Source organism: Alexandromys fortis, unplaced genomic scaffold, assembly GCF_014885135.2.
Source record: "Alexandromys fortis isolate MF-2015 unplaced genomic scaffold, M_Fortis_MF-2015_v1.1 scaffold_601, whole genome shotgun sequence".
NCBI classification, from domain to species: Eukaryota; Metazoa; Chordata; class Mammalia; order Rodentia; family Cricetidae; genus Alexandromys; species Alexandromys fortis.
In genome coordinates this window covers 950-20926 of record NW_026068466.1, presented here as the reverse complement: position 1 = coordinate 20926, position 19977 = coordinate 950, and the positions used below count along the sequence as shown (strand labels likewise).

At 38.6% G+C, this 19977-nt stretch overlaps 1 protein-coding gene across 7 annotated transcripts in view; it reads left to right on the top strand.

The window, feature by feature from the left end:
• Positions 1-19173, top strand: part of Carf (calcium responsive transcription factor) — a 35238-nt gene extending 16065 nt beyond the window's left edge. For 4 of the 7 annotated variants that reach the window (XM_050133346.1, XM_050133343.1, XM_050133344.1 and 1 more), the window contains 10 exons: positions 953-1037; positions 2148-2337; positions 3815-3935; positions 6094-6237; positions 7626-7859; positions 10034-10196; positions 12301-12364; positions 14611-14741; positions 15119-15485; positions 18294-19173. In XM_050133346.1, coding sequence (XP_049989303.1) covers positions 953-1037; positions 2148-2337; positions 3815-3935; positions 6094-6237; positions 7626-7859; positions 10034-10196; positions 12301-12364; positions 14611-14741; positions 15119-15485; positions 18294-18412 — 1618 coding nt within the window. In that variant the 3' untranslated portion in view covers positions 18413-19173. The remainder of the gene's footprint in view (positions 1-952; positions 1038-2147; positions 2338-3814; positions 3936-6093; positions 6238-7625; positions 7860-10033; positions 10197-12300; positions 12365-14610; positions 14742-15118; positions 15486-18293) is intronic. The other 3 variants (XM_050133347.1, XM_050133348.1, XM_050133349.1) reach the window with 3 other exon arrangements.
• Positions 19174-19977: the final 804 nt, after the last annotated feature.

Here is a 19977-nt window from a genome sequence, read left to right as displayed (position 1 = left end):
TTGTTTCTAAAGGTTTTATAGAAAAAAAAAAGAGATTCCTAGAAGAAACCAGAAAAACATAAATCAATGGCATGGAGTACATATAGCATTAAATACATGTATAGAAATTTTTGTTTGTTTTAAATATTTATTTATTTCTTTATTATGTATACAATATTCTGTCTGTGTGTATTTAAAAAGGAGTCAGAGGCTGGAGAGATGGTTCTGTGCTTAAGAGTACTTGTTCTTGTAGAGGACCTGGGTGTGGTTCCTAGTACTCATACAGTGGGTTACAGTTCCAGGGGATACAATGCCCACTCTGGCCCCAGTCACATGTGGTGGTGTGTTAACTTACATGCAGGTAAACTATGAAGATACATAAAATATTTTTTTAAAGATGTGGGGAGATGGCTTAGTTAGTAAAGCATTTGGCACGAAGTACGAGGCTCTGTGTTTAAAACCAGGTGTAGTAGTTCTTGTCTGTGGCCTCTGGGAAGTGGGCCCAAAGGAAGACTGAGCCCTTGAGTTCACTAGCCAGCCAGTTTGCAGAGTTAGTGAGCTCCAGGTTTAGTGAGAAACCCAGTCTTAACCAAGGTGAGCCAGTTGGTGTGTTGGTGGCGCACACCTTTAATCCTAGCGCTTGGGAGACAGAGGCAGGCGGATCTCTGTGAGTTCAAGTCCATACTGATCTACAGAGCAAGTTCCAGGACAGTCAGGGCTACACAGAGAAACCTTGTCTGAAAACAAAACAAAACAAACAAACAAACAAACAAAAAACCTGAAAAGTTAAGGGTGACTATGGAAAATATCTGATGTCAACCTCTGGTTTTGATATACATACGCACACATGTATATGCACATGTGTGCCCATATATTACAGTATTACACACACATTATGAAGTAAAGAAAAACAAAGCAGTTAAATGTTTTGTGTGTGCATGACTGTGTATTTACATCTACTCTTCTCTCCCAGACTGCTCGAGGAATCTTTGCCATCTCCTCTGCAGCCACTTTCTTCTAACACACCTATATGGGCCTGCCGTCTTAGAAGTTGTGAGGTGGGTTTCATTTACCTGGTTATGACAACATTTCATCCCCAACTGAACATTTTTGCATACAAATAGTAAGTCGTTATCTGTCATATTCTGTATGCATTTATGCTTAATCTAAGCTCGCCTGTTGTTTCATTCTTTAAAGATAAAGGCTCTGGTAAAGCGGGAGTTTTGCCTATTGTGTGGTGCCTGCCTGTACTCCCAGCACTTGGTAGGTGGTGGCCGGAGGATCAAGAGTTTAGAATGTTCCTTGGCTACATGAGTTTGAGACCAGCTTGGGCTACATGAAGCCCTGTCCCTGAAACACAGACTGGAACAAGAGAAAAAGCAGCAGTCATATAAAGCTCTTCTGGCTCTACTATCATTTCTTCTCTGTGGCTGACTTTCCTTGTTATCATCCCTTTAAATTACCTCCTGCCTCCCTCCCTGCCTCCCTCCCTCTTTCTCTCTCTGTTTGCATTTATTTCTTTTTATAGTCTCACTATAACTTCCTCAAGATTTGCTTTTGACTTTGTCTTCATTTTATCTTTTGAAGGATTTTACCTATTTTGTTGACTTTCAACTATAAAATATTTTGCAAACCTATATCACCAGTTCTGTAATTCTTACTGTTGTCCCAGACCTTCAGCGTCTTTTTGGAAGTTTTATTTAGAGTTTACCTTAAATTCACTGCAACCATATCAGTTCTGCTTCCTAAATTCTTTGCCTGTTTCATTAATAAACACCATTTCCTTAGATATCCAGACTCAAATTTTTCGACTGATTTCTTTGTTTCATTCAGATACTTAGCTAGCTTTTTTTGTTATTGTTGTTTTGACTGTGTGTTTGTTGGAGATGATCTCACAATGTAGCCATAGCTGGCCTGATACTCACTATGCAGACAAAGCTAGCTTTAAACTTGTCTTAGTTGGTCTGGGGGTAGAATTTTAGATACCCAAGAGAATGGTATATTACATATTCTTCAAGCTTTCTTTTCTAACTTACATCTGTTTGACAATAGCACTTGAGTTCAGATCAGACCCCACTGGTTGTACAGACCAGTGGTGAGGAAGTGAACTGATGCTGTTTTATGTTAGGAAACTGTCTTGTTAAACTAACTGTTCACTCCCTTTACAGAAAATTGGAGACTCCTATCGTGGCTACTGTGTGAGTGAGACTGAATTAGAAAGCATCCTAACTTTTCACAAGCAGCAAACCCAGAGTGTCTGGGGCACTCGCCAGTCTCCAAGCCCAGCCAAATCTGCCACGCGCTTGATGTGGAAGTCCCAGTATGTCCCCTATGACGGAATCCCGTTTGTCAATGCAGGTACTTCTCATCAGTTACTTACAGCTCCCCAGTAGCTGTGCTCTTTGTGAACATGTGATTTCTCTGTGACAGGATACATTTCATTTTGGTAGGTAAGAATTTAATTTTAATTGCTGGAAATGAATATTAAACTAAAAAGAAGACAGCAAATATAACTAATTTATGTCATAAAATTAGTTTTACTCTATGACACTGAATAAATAATACTTCATAAATAGAACTTTAAATTGCAAGTAGACCTATAGACAACATTACCTAATCAAAAGTAATTCTTTATAGTCTCACTAACAGAAATAAATCATCTCTCAGATAGATAGATGATAGATATATGGACAGACACATAAAATTTCATTGTTTAGAACAGATTCTACAGCCAAATAAGCTCCAGAAGCTTTGTTTTTTGAGGTTTTTAGGCTTAAGATTTACTCACAAAGAATTGATGTGCTAGGGGGAGAGGCGTGGGGGGAGGGGGAAAATGGGAGGCAGGGAGGAGGCGGAAATTTTTAATTAAGAAAAAAGAGGAATGAATTGATGTGCTGTGGGGGGGGCGGGGGGGCTGGAGAGAAGGCTCAGAGAGAGGTTAAGAGCACTGGCTGTTCTTCCAGAGGTCCTGAGTTCAATTCCCAGCAACTACGTGGTGGCTCACAACCATCTGTAATGAGATCTGGTGCCCTCTTCTGGTGTGTAGGCAGAACACTGTATACATAATAAAAAATAAATTAAAGAATTAATGTGCTGATTTTTACTTCTGTTGACAATGTTACAAACTTCTCTACATGCAATCCCTGGCTTAGTATTTCCAGACTTTAAAAAAATATCCAGGTTAAGCCGGGCATAGTGGCATATACCTTTAATCCCAGCATTCAGAAGGCAGAGGTAGAAATATCTCTGAGTTTGAGGCCAGTCTGATTTATGTAGTAAGTTCCAGGACGACCAAGGCTATACAAACAAAACAAAACAAACAAACAAAAAACTCAGTCAGAAGTACTGGGTGCCACTTTATAATCCAGCACTCAGGGAAGCAGATGTAGAAGGCTCTGTAGGAGTTCAAAGCCAGCCAAGGCTACTTAGTGGACCCTGTATCCAAAAAAAAAAAAAAAAAAAGAAAAAGAAAAAGAAAATTATGAGCCGGGCGATGGTGGCGCACGCCTTTAATCCCAGAGGCAGGTGGATCTCTGTGAGTTCGAGATCAGCCTGGTCTACAGAGCTAGTTCCAGGACAGGCTCCAAAGCCACAGAGAAACCCTGTCTTGAAAAAGCAAAAAAAAAAAAAAAAAAAAGGGAATTTTCATATGTATCAAAAATAGAGGTAAGAATATAAAAACTCTGCATTTTTAGTAAGAAATACTGATGTTTTACTCCATAAGATTATGTAATTAAGACTATAGATTTTGAAATTGCCACAACCAAGTTGTTAAAGATCTGTCTAGAATATATGAGCACCTAAATTACTGTCATTGGTTGGTTTTGGGCCACAGGTAGTCGAGCTGTGGTAATGGAGTGTCAGTATGGACCAAGGAGAAAAGGTTTCCAGTTACAGAGACTCAGTGAACAAGGAAGCAGGTCTTGTCATCTCTACAGAGCTACGTGCCCAGCCAGGTAAGCTATTTTATCTTACTTTATCTTTTTACATTGAAGTTTTAATTTTGAATAGCAAATAGAAACATTTTTATTAAGTTTAAACAGTTCAGTTATGTAAGTTCTAAGTTCTTTTTTCCACGATTGTTTTATATCTTTCTCATTAAAGCTTCTACTCTCTTTTTAAAAGATTTTATTTATTTATTACGTATACAATATTCTGCCTGCACGTATGTCCATGCCAGAGGAGGGCACAAAATATTACTATAGGTGGTTGTGAGCTACCATGTGGTTGCTGGGAGCTGAACTTAGGACTCCTGGAAGAGCAGCCAGCGCTCTTAACCTCTGAGCCATCTCTCCAGCTCAAAGCCTCAACTCTTAACAGTTTTTTTGTGTGTCATTTTACAAAGATTTTCTGTATATGAATGTATATGTGTATGAATATACACATATCCTCTTCTACCCTAAAAGGTCAGTAAAGCCTGCTAATGTTTTCTTTCCTTAAACTGAGGTAATAGTATTCCCTCTTTTCTGCTGCCTGAAAAGACTATAGTGAATATTTATCTTAGTTAGGGTTTCTATGGCTATGAGGAAACACCATGACCATGGCAACTTTTCTATCTATCTATCTATCTATCTATCTATCTATCTATCTATCTATCATCTATCTACCTACCTATCTACCTATCTATCAACCTACCTATCTACCTATCATCTATCTATCTATCTATCTATCACCTATCTACCTACCTATACCTTCCTACCTATCTAATTTATTTATCTATATATTTATTTGTTTGTTTGTTCATTCAATCATTTATTTTACATACAGTGTCCTGAGTGCACGACGGCACCAGATCTCATTACAGATATCTGTGAGCCACCATGTGGTTGCTGGGAATTGAACTCAAGTCCTCTGGAAGACCAGACAGTGCTCTTAACCTCTGAGCCATCTCTCCAGCCTGACCATGGCAACTGTTACAAATGAAAAACATTTAATTGGGTGATTTACAGTTCCGAGGTTCAGTCCATTATCATGGTGGGATGTGGTGGCATGCAGGCAGATGTAGTGCTGGAGAGGGAGGTGAGAGTCTACATCTTGCACAGATGACAAGAAGTAGTCTGAGACACTGGGCATGACTTGAATATATATGAGACCTCAAAGCAGGCTAGCTTCACACACACCGCGTGGCCAAGGGTGGCCTTGAATTTCTCACCCTCCTGCCTCTGCTTCTTTAATTCTGGGATTTACAGATGTTTACCAATATACCTAGTGACAAACTCTGTATTAGATCAAAACGACAATCAATAACCTCATTTCAGTTTATTAGTAGGATAAATAAGTATAATGGTAATTGTCAGGGAAAGGTTATAATTTTTAAAATGTTGACAAAGAAAAAAAATGCTTCTAAGAGATTTTACCAATTTACACTCATACCAGAAATGTATAATAGCCATAGTAATTTTTAGGTAGAGGACTAGGTTGTCATTGCTCTGGGTGAGAATAAAAAATACGAACCAATGAAGGACTTTTTTCTTAATATTCTATACTCTCTTAGACATTGAAAATGTTCAAAATTATTAGTAAAATGAATAATGTTAAAGGCATATTGGGCTGGGAGAGAGGAAAGTGGTACAGGTAGCCCAGGTGTGTAGCTGTCCTGGAACTTGCTATGTAGATCAGGCTGGCCATGAACTCATAAAGATCCTCCTCTCTTTGATTAAAGGCATACATCACCACGAGTGGCCTAATTTATGTGTTGTTGTTGGCCAGGCAGTGGTGCTCACCTTTAATACCAGTACTGGAGGATTGAGCAGAGGCAGGTGGATTGCTGTGAGTTCAACATCTTCCTAGTATACAGAATGAGTTGAATGAATTTAGGTAACGAGAGTTTCAAGGCGATCAGCCTGGAAGAAGATCCATCAAATAAACCAAATGCAAATTGTGGCTTCCAGGACAGGGAAGGAGAAAAAGGTTAAAAAAAAGTCTATATTTAGATATTTATACTCAGTTTGTGATCATTGTTGATTTTCTAAGTATCATGCACTCAATATGACAGCTTTTGTAAGCTTCTGAATACTAAATTCAGTGTTCTCTAACTTTTCTTTTGAGTTCTTTATTGATGTTAGGTATTTCTTGAGATTATAATGAACACTTTCTTCTTTGTATTGCATAAAGGATTTACATTAAAAAGGTCCAGAAGTTCCCTGAATATAGAGTGCCTACAGACCCCCAGATGGACAGGAAGATGATCAGAGTGGAGCAGGAGAAAGCCTTCAGCATGCTGAAGAAGAACCTGGTGGATGCTGGGGGTGTTCTTCGGTATGACATTCAGACAGTATGTTTTAAATTGTTTCATCGAGGACTGGCTTTATAAGTTAGATGCCTCACCAGTATTAAAGTTATTTACTATTGTATATATTATTAAGTTTATTACCTAAAAATTGTGTATAACTCAAAGAATACGTTGTTGATTACTATGACAGCCATCTGTGAATTTTAAGCCCAAGTAAAATTTTATTTTATGCTTCATGTTAGATAGAAGGAACTATAATATTTCTTGCTTACTGTTCTTTATTTGTTAATTCAGGTGAAGAATTTATTATTGCATGAGGTCAAATATAAGGAAAACTTTTATATGATCGTTTATAAAAATTTAAAAAATGAAGTCAATAATTAGACTCTTCAATTTTTAAAATATGTAGCTCTAATATTTTTATTTTAAAAATATCATTAGATTCTAAAATTTTATTTTGTGTTTAAGAGGTTTTCCTGGATGTCTATATGTGCACCATGTACATTTTGATGCCATAGAGCAAAGGGCATTGGATCCCCTAGGACATGAGTTATAGATGGTTGTGAATCACCATGTGTGTGCTGGGAATCAAACCTGGGATCTCTGCAAGTATACCAAATACTCTTAACAACTGAGTTATCTCTCCAGCTCATACTATACAACTTGCTCTCTTTGGTTTTTATCGGTTTATATCAAGCAGAAGTACAGGGGGTCAGTGGGATAGCTCAGTGAGTTCACTCTCCAGGGCGGGCCCACACGATAAGAGGCAAGAACTGACTCCTTCAAGTTGTCCTCTGACCTCTACATATGCATGCTGACACATAGGTGTCCCCACATATACACATACACAAATAATAAATGTAAAAGACTATCCAAGTGCTTCACCAAAACTTAAGTCCTCTCTCTCTCTCTCTCTCTCTCTCTCTCTCTCTCTCTCTCTCTTTCTCTCTCTCTCTCTCATGTGTGTGTGTGTGTGTGTGTGTGTGTGTGTGTGTGTGTGTGTGTGTATCATGTGCATGCCTGATACCTATGTAAATTGGAAAAGAGCTTTGGGTCCCTGGAGCTGGAGTTGCAGATGGCTGTGAGCTACCATGTGGATCAGCAAGTGCTCTTAACTTCTGAGCAATCTCTCTACCCTCATATATGTGTAAATCCCTGCATTGCCTTAACATAGTGTCATAGTAAAAGTTTATGAAGTTACCTTTTTAATTGAGTATAAAGTCAATCTTAGAGGAGTTAAACATAAGACATTTTAAATTTTATTCTACATAGCATAATCATATGTGTTTTTTGTTTAAAAGATTATTCCCTTTCTTGATGCATATTAGCCTAAGTAATATGATTCCCACTTTTGTCTGAATTATCAAATTTTAATATTTAGATTTTAATCATTTCAAATGTTTTCTCTTATCAGATGGTATGTGCAGTTACCTACACAGCAAGCTCATCAGTATCATGAATTAGAGACTCGTGGCCTCTCTCTGTCACCATCTCCTTTTCCTATGTCTTCTCTTGAAGAAGAGGAAACTGTAGTCAGAGATGAGAACTGTGCGTTGCCCTCACGTCTCCACCCGCAAGTAGCGCATAAGATTCAGGAATTAGTGTCTCAGGGAATAGGACAAGTGTATGCAGTGAGGAAGCAGCTCAGGTACAGGAGAAGCAGCGTTTTCTTTTACACTGGTTGCCTAGGTGATACACTAAGCATTGATTTTCTAGGACATCTGCATCTCACCTGTGAACATTGTTTTCAGCCAATGCTTGGCAAGCTTCATATGGTATTTCTTAATAAATTCTAAATGCTTATTTGAGACACTAAATCTTTGGCAGATTAGACTATTTCTTCGTGATGAATTTATTTTATTTTACTAGCTAAGGTCTTCCTGGCCTTTAATTCACTTAGGTAGCCCAGGTTGGCTTCCAGTTTTCAGCAATCTTCCTATCTCAGGTAACTAAGTGCTGGGATTACAGGTGTGAGTCACTATTCCTGAAATGAATTGAATTACATGATACATATTTTTGACATAAAAATGTGTAGAATCATAAAATTAAAAACCTAGATTAAAGTAATTATTTTAGATTATTTGAAAGTATATAGAATTTTATTGTAATGGGGGAATGAATATGATCAAAATAGAATATATACATGTATGATGTTCTCAAAAATTAAAATATTTGATTTCTAAAAAGATAAGTTAAACTATTTACTATAACTGTGTTATATTCAATTATAAATATGTTATGTATCACAACAACATTAATTAAGTATCTTGAGTACCATTAAAGATATGTCAATATACTACAAATAAAAGTTCCATTAGGCTGGAGGTGCTAGTTCTAGGACAGCCATGGCTACACAGAGAAACCCTGTCTTGAAAAAAGGAAGAAAAGGTTTTTCATTAGGTGAATAACTATCCAGATTAACTACAATGATAATTATTGTAATAAGGTGATTGATATATGTATATCACATATTCTGCCAAACCTTTAACTATACCATTTTACACATGAAAAAATAGAAATTAAAAATAAGTTATTGCCTTGAAAGACAGCGTCAGAACTGAAACCTGGATCTGGCTGTACAGCCTGTGTATAATGTTATGATACTTTGCTTCTTTTTGTTTACTGTGTACTGAAATCTGAATAACAAAATGAGAATTATAAGAATTAATTTGTGTTTGTTTGAGATTGGGTCTCACTGTATAGCCCTGGCTAGATTGGAACTCACTATGTATACCAGGCCTCATAGAGATCTACTGGCCTCTGCACTGGGATTCAAAGTGTGCACAGCTACAGTGAGCAGACACCATATAACCCTTCTGTTTTCAGAAATAAACATTTGTTTTCATTGAGTTGCCTACAGAACAAAGCCAAAATTTAGTAAAGCCATCCACTATTTACTAAAATTTGGCTTATTTTACTTATTTCAAATTTTTAAAATTCTTATTCTACTTATTCAAAAAGAGGTTCAATGAGAAGGAAGAGTAATGCAACTCTGCAGATCTAATAAATGTAATATATAAAGCACAAATGTATTAAACATGCAATTGTGTAGCAATGCTACTTTTCTTACACTGTCTTGCCTTCCGAAATCTTATTGTTTCACAATATTCGAACCATCAAGTTTCATGTAGTATTAATTGGTACCTTAAGAAGCAGTGTAACATGATGTTTACATATACAAATTGGAAATAGGTCCATGTTTTCTTACTTATTAAACAGGTATATAATTCAGGGCAACTTCAACTTGTGCAGCCTTCAACTCCCTCATCTGTGAGGTGGAATTGATTCTTGCACCGGGTCACATGGTCACAGTAATAGTTCAAGGAAATACCTGTAGTGTGTTCAGAATTGTGTCTTATATGGTAAGCACTTAAAAACATTATAATGTTCAAATTGAGGATTGTGGTCCAAGTTTAGTTCATAAAAATGTCCAAGCTCAGTTGGATGGTGGTGGCACACACTTTTAATCCCAGCACTTGGAAGGTAGAGGCTGGTTGATCTCTGTGAGTTTGAGCCAGCCTGATCTACAGAATGAGTTCCAGGACAGCTAGTACTGTTTACACAGAGAAACCCTGTCTTGAAACAAGCAAACAATGGGATTAAAGGCGTGGGCTACCACCACCTGGCAAATTCAATGTTTTAATGAATAGAAAGAAATCTAAAGTGGCTAATATTTTATTATTTACAGAATTATTCACATACATATGAATTATTTATAGAAATATGAATCATACTTTATAAAAGCTTATATTGAAAGAGAAACTTTCAGTCAGTCTATAAGTGCATCATTACAGTTATATTTTTATTTTATATCCTCCACAGAAAATTTGTGGAAAGAGAGCTGTTCAAACCTGATGAGGTACCTGAAAGACATAATTTGTCCTTTTTTCCAACTGTAAATGATATAAAAAATCATATCCATGAGGTACGGAAATCCTTGAGGACTGGAGATATGGTATATAATCCAGAGATTATTCCAGCAACGGTACGATCACACCCACTTCTTTGTTTCATTAGAGTCTTTTTCAGCTCCCATTAATGCATTAACAAGTCTCTGGTAAAATTTAATAGAAAAGTTACACCATCTCAATTGCTATGATTTAAGGAAATACATTAGGTAATTTTCTAAACTATGAATTCCACAAGCTCTCAGATAATGACTTAACTGCATATTTCTTACTTCCCCCATAAGGAACAGAAACTACAGTAGATTTCCAAATCTAATTATATCAGAGAAGAATCAATATTTTTTCTTTCTGAGAACTACTTCTTATTATTCAGTTTACAGACATTTATTGAGCACATACTGAGTATATCCCTTGCTCATTTTAAAAAATAGATGGTTAAGGTCAGGTGCACAAAGTGAGCTCTCCATGCCATATATGAATATCAGTGTTTACCTCATATTTTATATCGTCATTTCTCTGTCAATATCAATAATTTCTGAGATATTTTTACCATAGTTATCCAGAAATTAGTGATTACAGTAGAAGTAGTGACTAATTTAGGAATTAAAATCTGAGTAGCTTTAACTTTTGCCTTCTTGACTTTTTACTTTCCAAGTTTTACTATCTGAACATTTTTGAATTCTACTTATTTCTTATGTATGTGGATGTTTTGCTTGCATGCCTGGGTCCCATGGAGGCCAGAAGAGGTTGTCGGATTCCCTGAACTTGTGGTAATAGGTGGTTGTGAGTCATCATGATGGGCTCTGGGAATCAAACCTAGGTCTTCTGGAAGATCAGCTGGTGCTTCACTGCTGGGCATCTCTTCAGTCCTAGTACTTGTATATCTCAAATGCTAGACCTGCTGGGATCGTTTCTCTTTGTTTGTTGTGTATCTAAACTTATTATTACTCTACCAAATTCAAGAAATAAAATATTTTCCTTCTACACTTCCTACCAAAATTGCTGCTATCTTAGTTCATAGACCCTAACATAGTGGGACATACTTGCGCTTTGAGAATGTAAACAAGTAGAGAGTGATTACAGAACAAAACACGAGTGTAGTGAAAGTAAAACAGGAAGCTGGGGAGAGCTCATTCTGTCTTGTGCTTGCTGCACAAACATGCTGGTCTAAGTGGGATCCCCTAGGACTCATAAAAATGCTGAGCGTGGTAGGCGTGAACTTCCAGTCCCAGTGCTGGGGGGTGGGGGCAGGATGGAACTGGCTGTCTAATTGGTGAGGTCCAGGCCAATAAAAGATGCCATCTCAAAGGAAACAGACTTAGTGCTGTCCTCTGGATCCATATTCATACATGCACGCGCGCGTGTGCGCGCACACACACACAGTGAGAGAGAGGGAGGAAGAGAGGGAGAGTAAAAAAAGAAAAAAGAGGGCTGTAGAGTTGGCTCAGAGGTTAGGAGTGCTGCCTGTTCTTCTAGAGGTCCTGAGTTCAATTTCCAACAACCACATGGTGGCTCACAACCATCTAAAATGAGGCCTGGTTCCTTCTTCTGAAGGCAGAACACTGTATGCATAATAAATAAATACATCCTAAAAAGAAAGAGAAAGAAAGAAAGAAAGAAAGAAAGAAAGAAAGAAAGAAAGAAAGAAAGAAAGAAAGAAGACTGAGCAAGCCATAAAGAGCAAGCCAGTAAGCATCACTCTTCTGTGGCCTCTGTATCAGCTCCTGCTTAAAAGAAAAAGAAGAGGAAAATAGATTTGGCTAGATGATTTAGTAGGTAACGGTGCTTGCCGTTTTCAAAAGTTGTCCTCTGCTTTCCACACGTGTGCCAAACCATGTGTGTACACAAGACACAAAATAAGTAAAAGAGGCCGCCTTTAATCCCAGCACTTGGGAGGCAGAGGCAGGAGGATCTCTGTGAGTTCAAGGCCAGCCTGTTCTAAAGAGCTAGTTCCAAGACAGGCTCCAAAACCACAGAGAAACCCTGTCTAAAAAAACCAAAAAAAAAAAAAAAATGTAAAAACCACAGAGGAAACCCTGTCTCGGAAAAAAACAAAAAAGAAAAAAAAATAAGTAAAAGAGTGTACATTTTTAAAAGAAAATATGATGGTTGTATTAATGTCTTAAGATTATTTTCAGTATAACTCTGTTGCTTTTGCTGAAACAAATGTTCTCACTTCAGCTTCAGTGGACTACAGATAGCGGGAATATTCTCAGAGAGACTGTAACAGTTACATTTGCAGAAGGTAGGTTGTTTCTAAATATTTTTATAACATAGAAATCAATTGGTGTTATATCTGGAAAGAAGTTAACTATATCATATAATCATTAAAAAAAATCTCTCATGCTCCTGTGTCCCGGTGTGTGTGTGAAGGTCAGAGGTCAATGTCATGCCTCCTTCTCCCTATTCTCCATATCTTTATTTATTTATTTTGTGGGCTTTACCACTAAGCCTGGAGCTCACTGTTTGAGCTGGTCAGAAAATCCCAGGGGTCTGCCTTTTCTGCCCCTATAGCACTGGGATTGCAGACACTCAGGCTACCCCTGGCATTTCTGTGAGTGCTGGGAATCTGAGCTCATCCTGTTTGCACATCAAGTCCTTTACTCCCTGAGCCACGTCCTTGTCTCATTATGTAAGGAGACTGGACTCTAAAGAGGGAAAGAGTAGTATGTTGGACTTTATCAAACATTTCTAGAACCTTTATGCTTTTTTATGACCAAAAAAGTTGTTGTTGAGTAAAAGGATCCTCCTGCTCGGCCCTGAAGTGCTGGGATTCTAAGCATGTGCCAGCATATCTAACTCTCACTGAATCTGAGGCTGAATCAGCACAGTAAGCTACAAGAATGGCCCATGTGCCTTGATGCGCAAACTGTTGTCTATGCTGAATTGTTTGCTTTTCTCTGTGTCGCTCTCTCTGTCCTGGAACTTGCTATGTAGACCAGGCTGGCTTTGAACTCACACATCCACCTGCTTCTGCCTCCTGGATGTTGGGGTTACAGGTTTGCACCACTTCCACCTGCCATCACATATGTTCCTAACTCCTGTGTTCTTGAAACATTTGTAGTTTCTTTTATTTGTTTGTTTTTGTTTACTCTTTTACATGTGTTCTGTCTCCTGGAAATGTTTTCTCTTTTCTGTGTAGAAAATCCTTTTCTCACTGAGAGCAGTCTCTGGTTTTAAGTGTTTTTCTAACTTCATCTCTTACATTAAGGGAGCTCCTTGTTACATTTACCTCTGTACCTGCTGTGGTAGCTGCTGTTTACACATGTGTAGATTTAGTTGGCATTCTTCACGGTCAATGTTATAGTTAATCAAACCAAGTTTCTAGAGGATAATGTCTTCTAAAGCATCAATACCGTAGTCGCTAGAATCAACTAATGGATAGCTGTATGCGGAGTATTTCTGCCACTGTTAACCTCCAGGCGTGATGTCATGTCCCTTAGTTCTCACATTGGAACTTTACACTGATGCTCTTTGGCATCACCTGTGCATTTCACTTTATTAAGTTGCTGTGCTCTGTGCGTGCAGGTTCCTACTTCATGGGCTTAAAGATTAGCAATGGATAAACACTAAACAAATGTTTTCTAATTAATTACTATTGTGAAAAGTGCCATGTGGGAATTGTACTAGAAACATGCACTTAGAGGGAGCGTAGGGGTGGAAGGGCGTTGCTCTTTAAAATGTCACTGTTAGAGCTGGGTATAGTAGCACACACTTTTAATCCCAGCATTTGGGAGGCAGAGAAGGAGGATCTCTGTGAGTTTGAGGCCAGCCTGGTCTACATAGCAAGTTCCAGGACAGCCAGTACTTCATAGTGGAGAGAGAGAGAGAGAGAGAGAGAGAGAGAGAGAGAGAGAGAGAGAGAGAGAGAGAGAAGAAAATGTCGCTTTTTTTTTTGAGATAGAATTTCTATGTAGCTTTGGAGCCTGTCCTGGAACTCACTCTGTAGACCAGGCTGGCCTCAAACTTACAGAGATCCACCTGTCTCTGTCTTCTGAGAGTTGGCATTAAAGGTGTACACCATCACCACTCATCTGAATTAGAATTTTCTAAGGATTGACAAACATGAGGCACCGTGCCAGGCTAGTTTGTGGTTCAACTAATTAATTAATTAATATTAATTTTGAGGTAGGGTCTTCTATGTAGCTCTGGCTGTCCTGGAACTCACTATGTAAATCAGGCTGGCCTCTAATTCTCAGAGATCCACCTGTCTCTGCCTCCATGCTTGGCTATGTATTGATTTGTTGATTTATGATGATTTTGTTTGTTTTCAGATGGGGCATCAGGTAGCCCATACTGTCCTTAAACCCACTTCTGTAGCCGAGAGTTACCTTGTACTGCTGGTTCTCCTTCGTGCCCCGCCAGAGTTCAGGGATACATGCGTTTGCTACCTTGCCTAGCTTACTGATGATTTTTTGAAGTCCTCGATTCTGATAGTAATGATTGTTATAAAATTCAAGAGAAATAACGTACATCTCCTGTTCAACTCAGGAAATTCACTGGGAGAACCAGTTCCCAGCAGAGTGGGGGCGAGTAGGACACAGACTTCGTTGTCCCCAGGGCCGTTCCACTTGCTCTCCCCACTTCCTTCATTTCAGCCCAAAATCTCCTCACACTTACAGGTAGGCACCCAATAAACGCTAAGTTTAATCTTATACTTCTTTCATGATTCCTCTTTTAAGGACTTCAGAGAATTGCTGTAAAATTACAATAATGGCCATATATTTCTTTATTATTAATTCTCAAATCCTTTATGCCTTGATTGAAGGTGATAATTCGGGTATTATGTTCTGAAAAGTTTGAGGGAGACTCTGACTGCAGTAGTTTGCTGTATTGCTTTTCCTTGGTCCTTTTTTCTGTCTTCATGCAGTATTTGTTATTAACTACATACCTATTACCTTGTGTTCCAATTATTTTTTTTGTTGTCAAAGAATATCCAATGAGTGTGTCATACTCAGTAAATCCAAACATTGTTATATAACTCTTTTCTCTTTGGAAGGGTTTGAAGTTACAGCCAAGACTCTCCTCTCTTGATGGATCCCAATCTCTGGTATCAGGAAATGGACACCCTTCCTCTGGTCCTTCAGGACTTCTGGATGCAGCAGGAAGTGCTGTAGTGAATAATCATTCTCTACTGCTTGGTCAGAGTCAGAACCTTCGAACAGACACATGCCTAACGCAAAACAGTAGCGCTGCCTCTGCCGTGGGAAACCTCCCAGAGTCAGTTCAAAATCCCGAAATGGGTCCGCTGGTGGAAGCTGAAGATGTTGAGGATACAGGGAATCTGGAGGGAAGTGTAAATAGGATTCTGTTGGGAGATGTGCAAACCATTCCAGTACAAGTCGTAGGCAGCCATTCAGCTCTTAGTAAGTGACCATCAGTTTACAGTTGCCTGGTATCACCCCACCAAACAATGGAAAAAGCATTTATTTCTACCCAGTGGGCTTATAATATTGTAAAGTTCAAACAAAATTATGAGAGGAAGATATTTCATTAACCTAATCTTTTTTCTTATTATGTCTAATTATTTAATCCCAGTGAAATTATTCGTTGTCTATCCTAGCACTTTAAAGGCTTAGGCAGAAAGATTGCAAGTTCAAGGCCAGCCTGGTCTACAAAACAAGCTCTATATCAGCCTGAGCAACTTATCAAGACCCTGTCTCAAAATAAAAAGAGAGCTGGATGGCAGAGTAATTTATTGCTTAGCAGGTCCTAAGAACTGAGTTCAGTCGCCAGTGCAGACAGGAAAAGAAGGAAAGAGGAAACTATTCATTTTGAATTTTTTTTTATTTTTATTTATTTTTTGAAACAGAGTCTCACTGGCTGTCCTGGAACTCACTATATAGACCAGGCTGGCCTCAAACTCATGTGACCACTATGTTTAGCTGGATTTATATAATTTATTTTGAATACAAGGGTTTTGCCTGTGTGTATGGTATGTATGTGCTGAACATGTGTTCCCGGTGCCCAGGGCCCTAGGGCAGAAGAAGGCCTTGGTTATCCTGTAACTGGAGCTATAGATGGTTGTGGATCATCATATGGGTGCTAGGAACCGAGCCCAAGTGCTCTAACCTCTGAGCTATTTCCCTAGCCTCATAGCTCGTTTCTTGATTACCTGCTTTTCCATGGAAAGTCTATGGTGATGTAAAACTAGCAAAATTATTTTAGAATACATAAAATGTGCTATAATGCATAGAATGTAATAGAAGTAAGTCGTGTAAGGAAAATTACTTAAGGGCAAAGATTATGGAGAGATGACTCAGAGGTTAAGAGCAGTGTCTGGTCTTCCAGAGGTCCTGCGTTCGATTCCCAGCAATCACATGGTGGCTCACAACCATCTGTAATGAGATCTGGTTCCCCTCTGTCCTGTAGGCAGGAGGCATGCAGGCAGAACACTGTATATAACATTAATAAATAACATTGATAAATGTACATAGAAAGGATGGGATTAAGTAGCCAATAAAAAGTTAGTAATAAGAAGTTGGGTTATACACTTAAATATTGAGTTTATTGTACATTTACAGAAAACCAGTAAGATTTGAGCACATGAGTTTGTTTGAAGACCTTGTTATCTTTTGTTGTTGCTAACCCAGTCGTCATAGTGATAAAGCGTATTCACTCCCACGACCTCACCACATTACTTTCACACAGCTTCTATGGGAAGAGATCAGTATGCATTTTACTTTGAAGTATAAACATCTTCACGGAAATTATCCTTACAACATGTATTTGCTCTATCTTAATCACCATTCTTTTTTTAAATAAAACTGAATAGCTTCTTTTAGAAAGGGTTACAGCCTTTTAAGTTTATAGGGAAACACAGTTGTATGAAATTCACAGAAACCTTTTATAACTACAGAGTAACATTACAGGTGAGGAGAAAAATGAGTATATGAAAATATATTGTCATCACACCATGCGAAAGTTAGCTGTATTCTCATTCTACAGATAGAGAAACCAAGGCTCAGGGAATTTAACTAATTGCCTAGTGCTCACATTTAGTCAGTGATAGAGGAGGGGACTAAGCCCAACTATTTTAATCCTTACCTCTAAGGCTTGCTTTCTCCCTCTGTATATAACAGTAATATGTCACATAGGATTTCTGGGAGCATTAATCCAAACTGCTTTCAAAGAAACCCCTTTTAATCCAAATTTGTATGATTTATCTATTGTGGTCGTAATCTGGAGAGTTACTTCACTAGGATTGTGGGGTCCTCTTTCCTTCTTGGCTCGTTGGCTGTCAGGCGGCTGAGAGGGGAAAGAGGTAAAGGGTGTGACAGGAAGGTTTGTAGGCTCTCCTATAGCAGAGCCCCTAGCACGAGTCTTCTGAGCAGATAAGGTCAGTCCCCTAGACCAGGGACATTCCCCAGACAAAGGCAGGTAGAGAGCTGGAAGCTCTGCTGGTGGGAGGGAGCTCCATGCTGCCCAGCTAATGAGAAGCTGCCAGGCCATGGCAGACTGCGACTTCTAACTAGCCAGCAATGTATTCCTCCAGGATGTGAGCCGTTGTGGTCCCCATGTTGCTGAATGAACTGCAGTATAAAGTGCAGTATACCTCTAACAATGTGCATGTGGCCAGCATATCAGTAAGCAGGTCACAGTCCCTCTACCCTCTGCTCTCTAAGAGCAACTGAGCAGAGGTTCTTGATAGAGAATGATGATCCGAGGCCAGGTGTGATGGTGCCTGCCTTTAATCCCAGCACTTGGTCTCTAGGTTCAAGGCCAGCATGGTCTACATAATGAGAACCTGTCCCCAAAACTAAACAAAAGAACAAGTGAAGATGCATTGTATTGGCCAGTTGACAGTGTTCCGACTGGTGTGCTTGCTCTCCATCCATGTGGTTGTAAGCACGGTGGAGGGTGCTCAGGTGTTCTGAAGTGTTATAGATCAGCAGCATAGCTCACACAGCTTAGACAGGACCATCATTCTAAGATGTGCTGCTGTGTTTTCTAATATGCCAAATATTTTTTTCAACTTTACCATGACCCTTTTCTAAACTGTGGTTTATTTGAGTTTATTCTAGGTTCAGATTGTTTTTATTTTTTAAACATAAAGTCTCATGTATACCTGGTCAGCAGCCTGGTCATGTCTGTCTTTAATTTGTATACTTTTAAAGAGACCACAGTGTAATAAAATATACTAACCCTTTTCTGTCTTTTGTTTGGTTTTAAAGTTGAAGAAAGTCTAGAAGATACTCTGTCTGTGAACCAAGTTAAACAAGAACCCAAAGAGTCAACACTGTCTATAGGAGCAAAACCTTTTCTGGACTGTAAAAAATTATCTGCTACATAAAATGCTTAAAGCTTTTCAAATTCTACAGCTCTGGTTCTGATGTCTTCAAAGGTTAAGATTGACAGGCATGGCATGCATGTCAATCATTGTACCAGAACACAGTGATGAGCAGCTTTGACTGAAAACTTGAATATTTGTTGTCAATAATATATTTGTATTTCTCTCAAGAAGTATCTTGCTTTATTTTGTATTCCTATTTTTTTTTAATTATCCAGTAAGACAAGTGTTAAAAGATCATCTGAACTTCACAGTAATTTAGTGTGAACACAAATAGTTATCTCACTCCTGGAAATACCTAGTATTGGTTCTTATAAGACAAAAAAGGCCAACAGTCAGATTGTGTGAGTATGTAGGGCATGTCTTGTGTGCTCAGAAATTTAAAATTGTGTGGAGAGTTTCGATTAGCTAACAGGTAAGAGAATTTGTTATGTGTCTTTTTTTTTGAAAAGATAGAGCAATAGATTTATATGAAAGCACAGAGCTGCCAGTCACATTCCTATAGATTTCCAAAGTGGCCCCCAGCCACCAATCACATTCCTGTATATTTGCATAGTAGCCGACAGCCACCAGTCACATCCCTGTAGATGTGCATAGTAGCATACAGCCACCAATCACACTTCTGTAGATTTTCATAGTAGCAAGCTTATGACCCGCACTTACTGGGAATTCCTCGTTCATGGGGAAGAATTGCAATCCCCGATCCCCATCACGAATGGGGTTCAACGGGTTACCCGCCTCGAACTCACAGAGATCTGCCTGCCTCTGCCTCCCTAGTGCTGGGATTAAAGGTGTGCGCCACCACCACCCGGCTTAATACAACTTTTTAATCAAACAACTTTCACTCATGAACATTTTTCTCCTGCAAGCATTCATTATTGTAAAATAAGAGTCAAGGCATCTATCTGACAGCTCACTTACAGAGTTTTTCTTCATGAATTGGTATATGTAAAGAGAAAGCAAACTTAAGCTTAAAGTAAGAGAAATTAGTCCTTCTAAGTGGGTGGTATCATTTGGGAAGATTTAGGACATGCTGTCCTGCTGAAGGAAATATGTGAAGGCTATGAGAATTTACATCCATACACCAGTTCCAGTTCCCACTCTGCTTCATGCAGGAGATTAATGATGTGAGTTCTTTTTTAATATTTATTTATTATGTATGCAATATTCTGTATGTGTGTATGCCTGAAGGCCAGAAGAGAGCACCAGACCTCATTCCAGATGGTTGTGAGCCACCATGTGGTTGCCGGGAATTGAACTCAGGACCTTTGGAAGAGCAGGCAATGCTCTTAACCACTGAGCCATCTCTCCAGGCCCCAGGATGTGAGTTCTTAAGCTCCTGCTTCAGGTGCCATGTCTGACAATTTTTGTCATGGAACTTTCATGGTGATTCTCTTATCTTCTAGGACCAAGGGCCAAATTAAATGCATTTATAATTTGAAATAGAGATGATATCACAATAAAAAAGGAGTGAGTACACATCCTTAAATATTTATACCTGAATTACTTATCCCTTGCAATTGAAGAGAAGTATAAAATCTAAAAGGGTTTCATTATCATTCAAATTC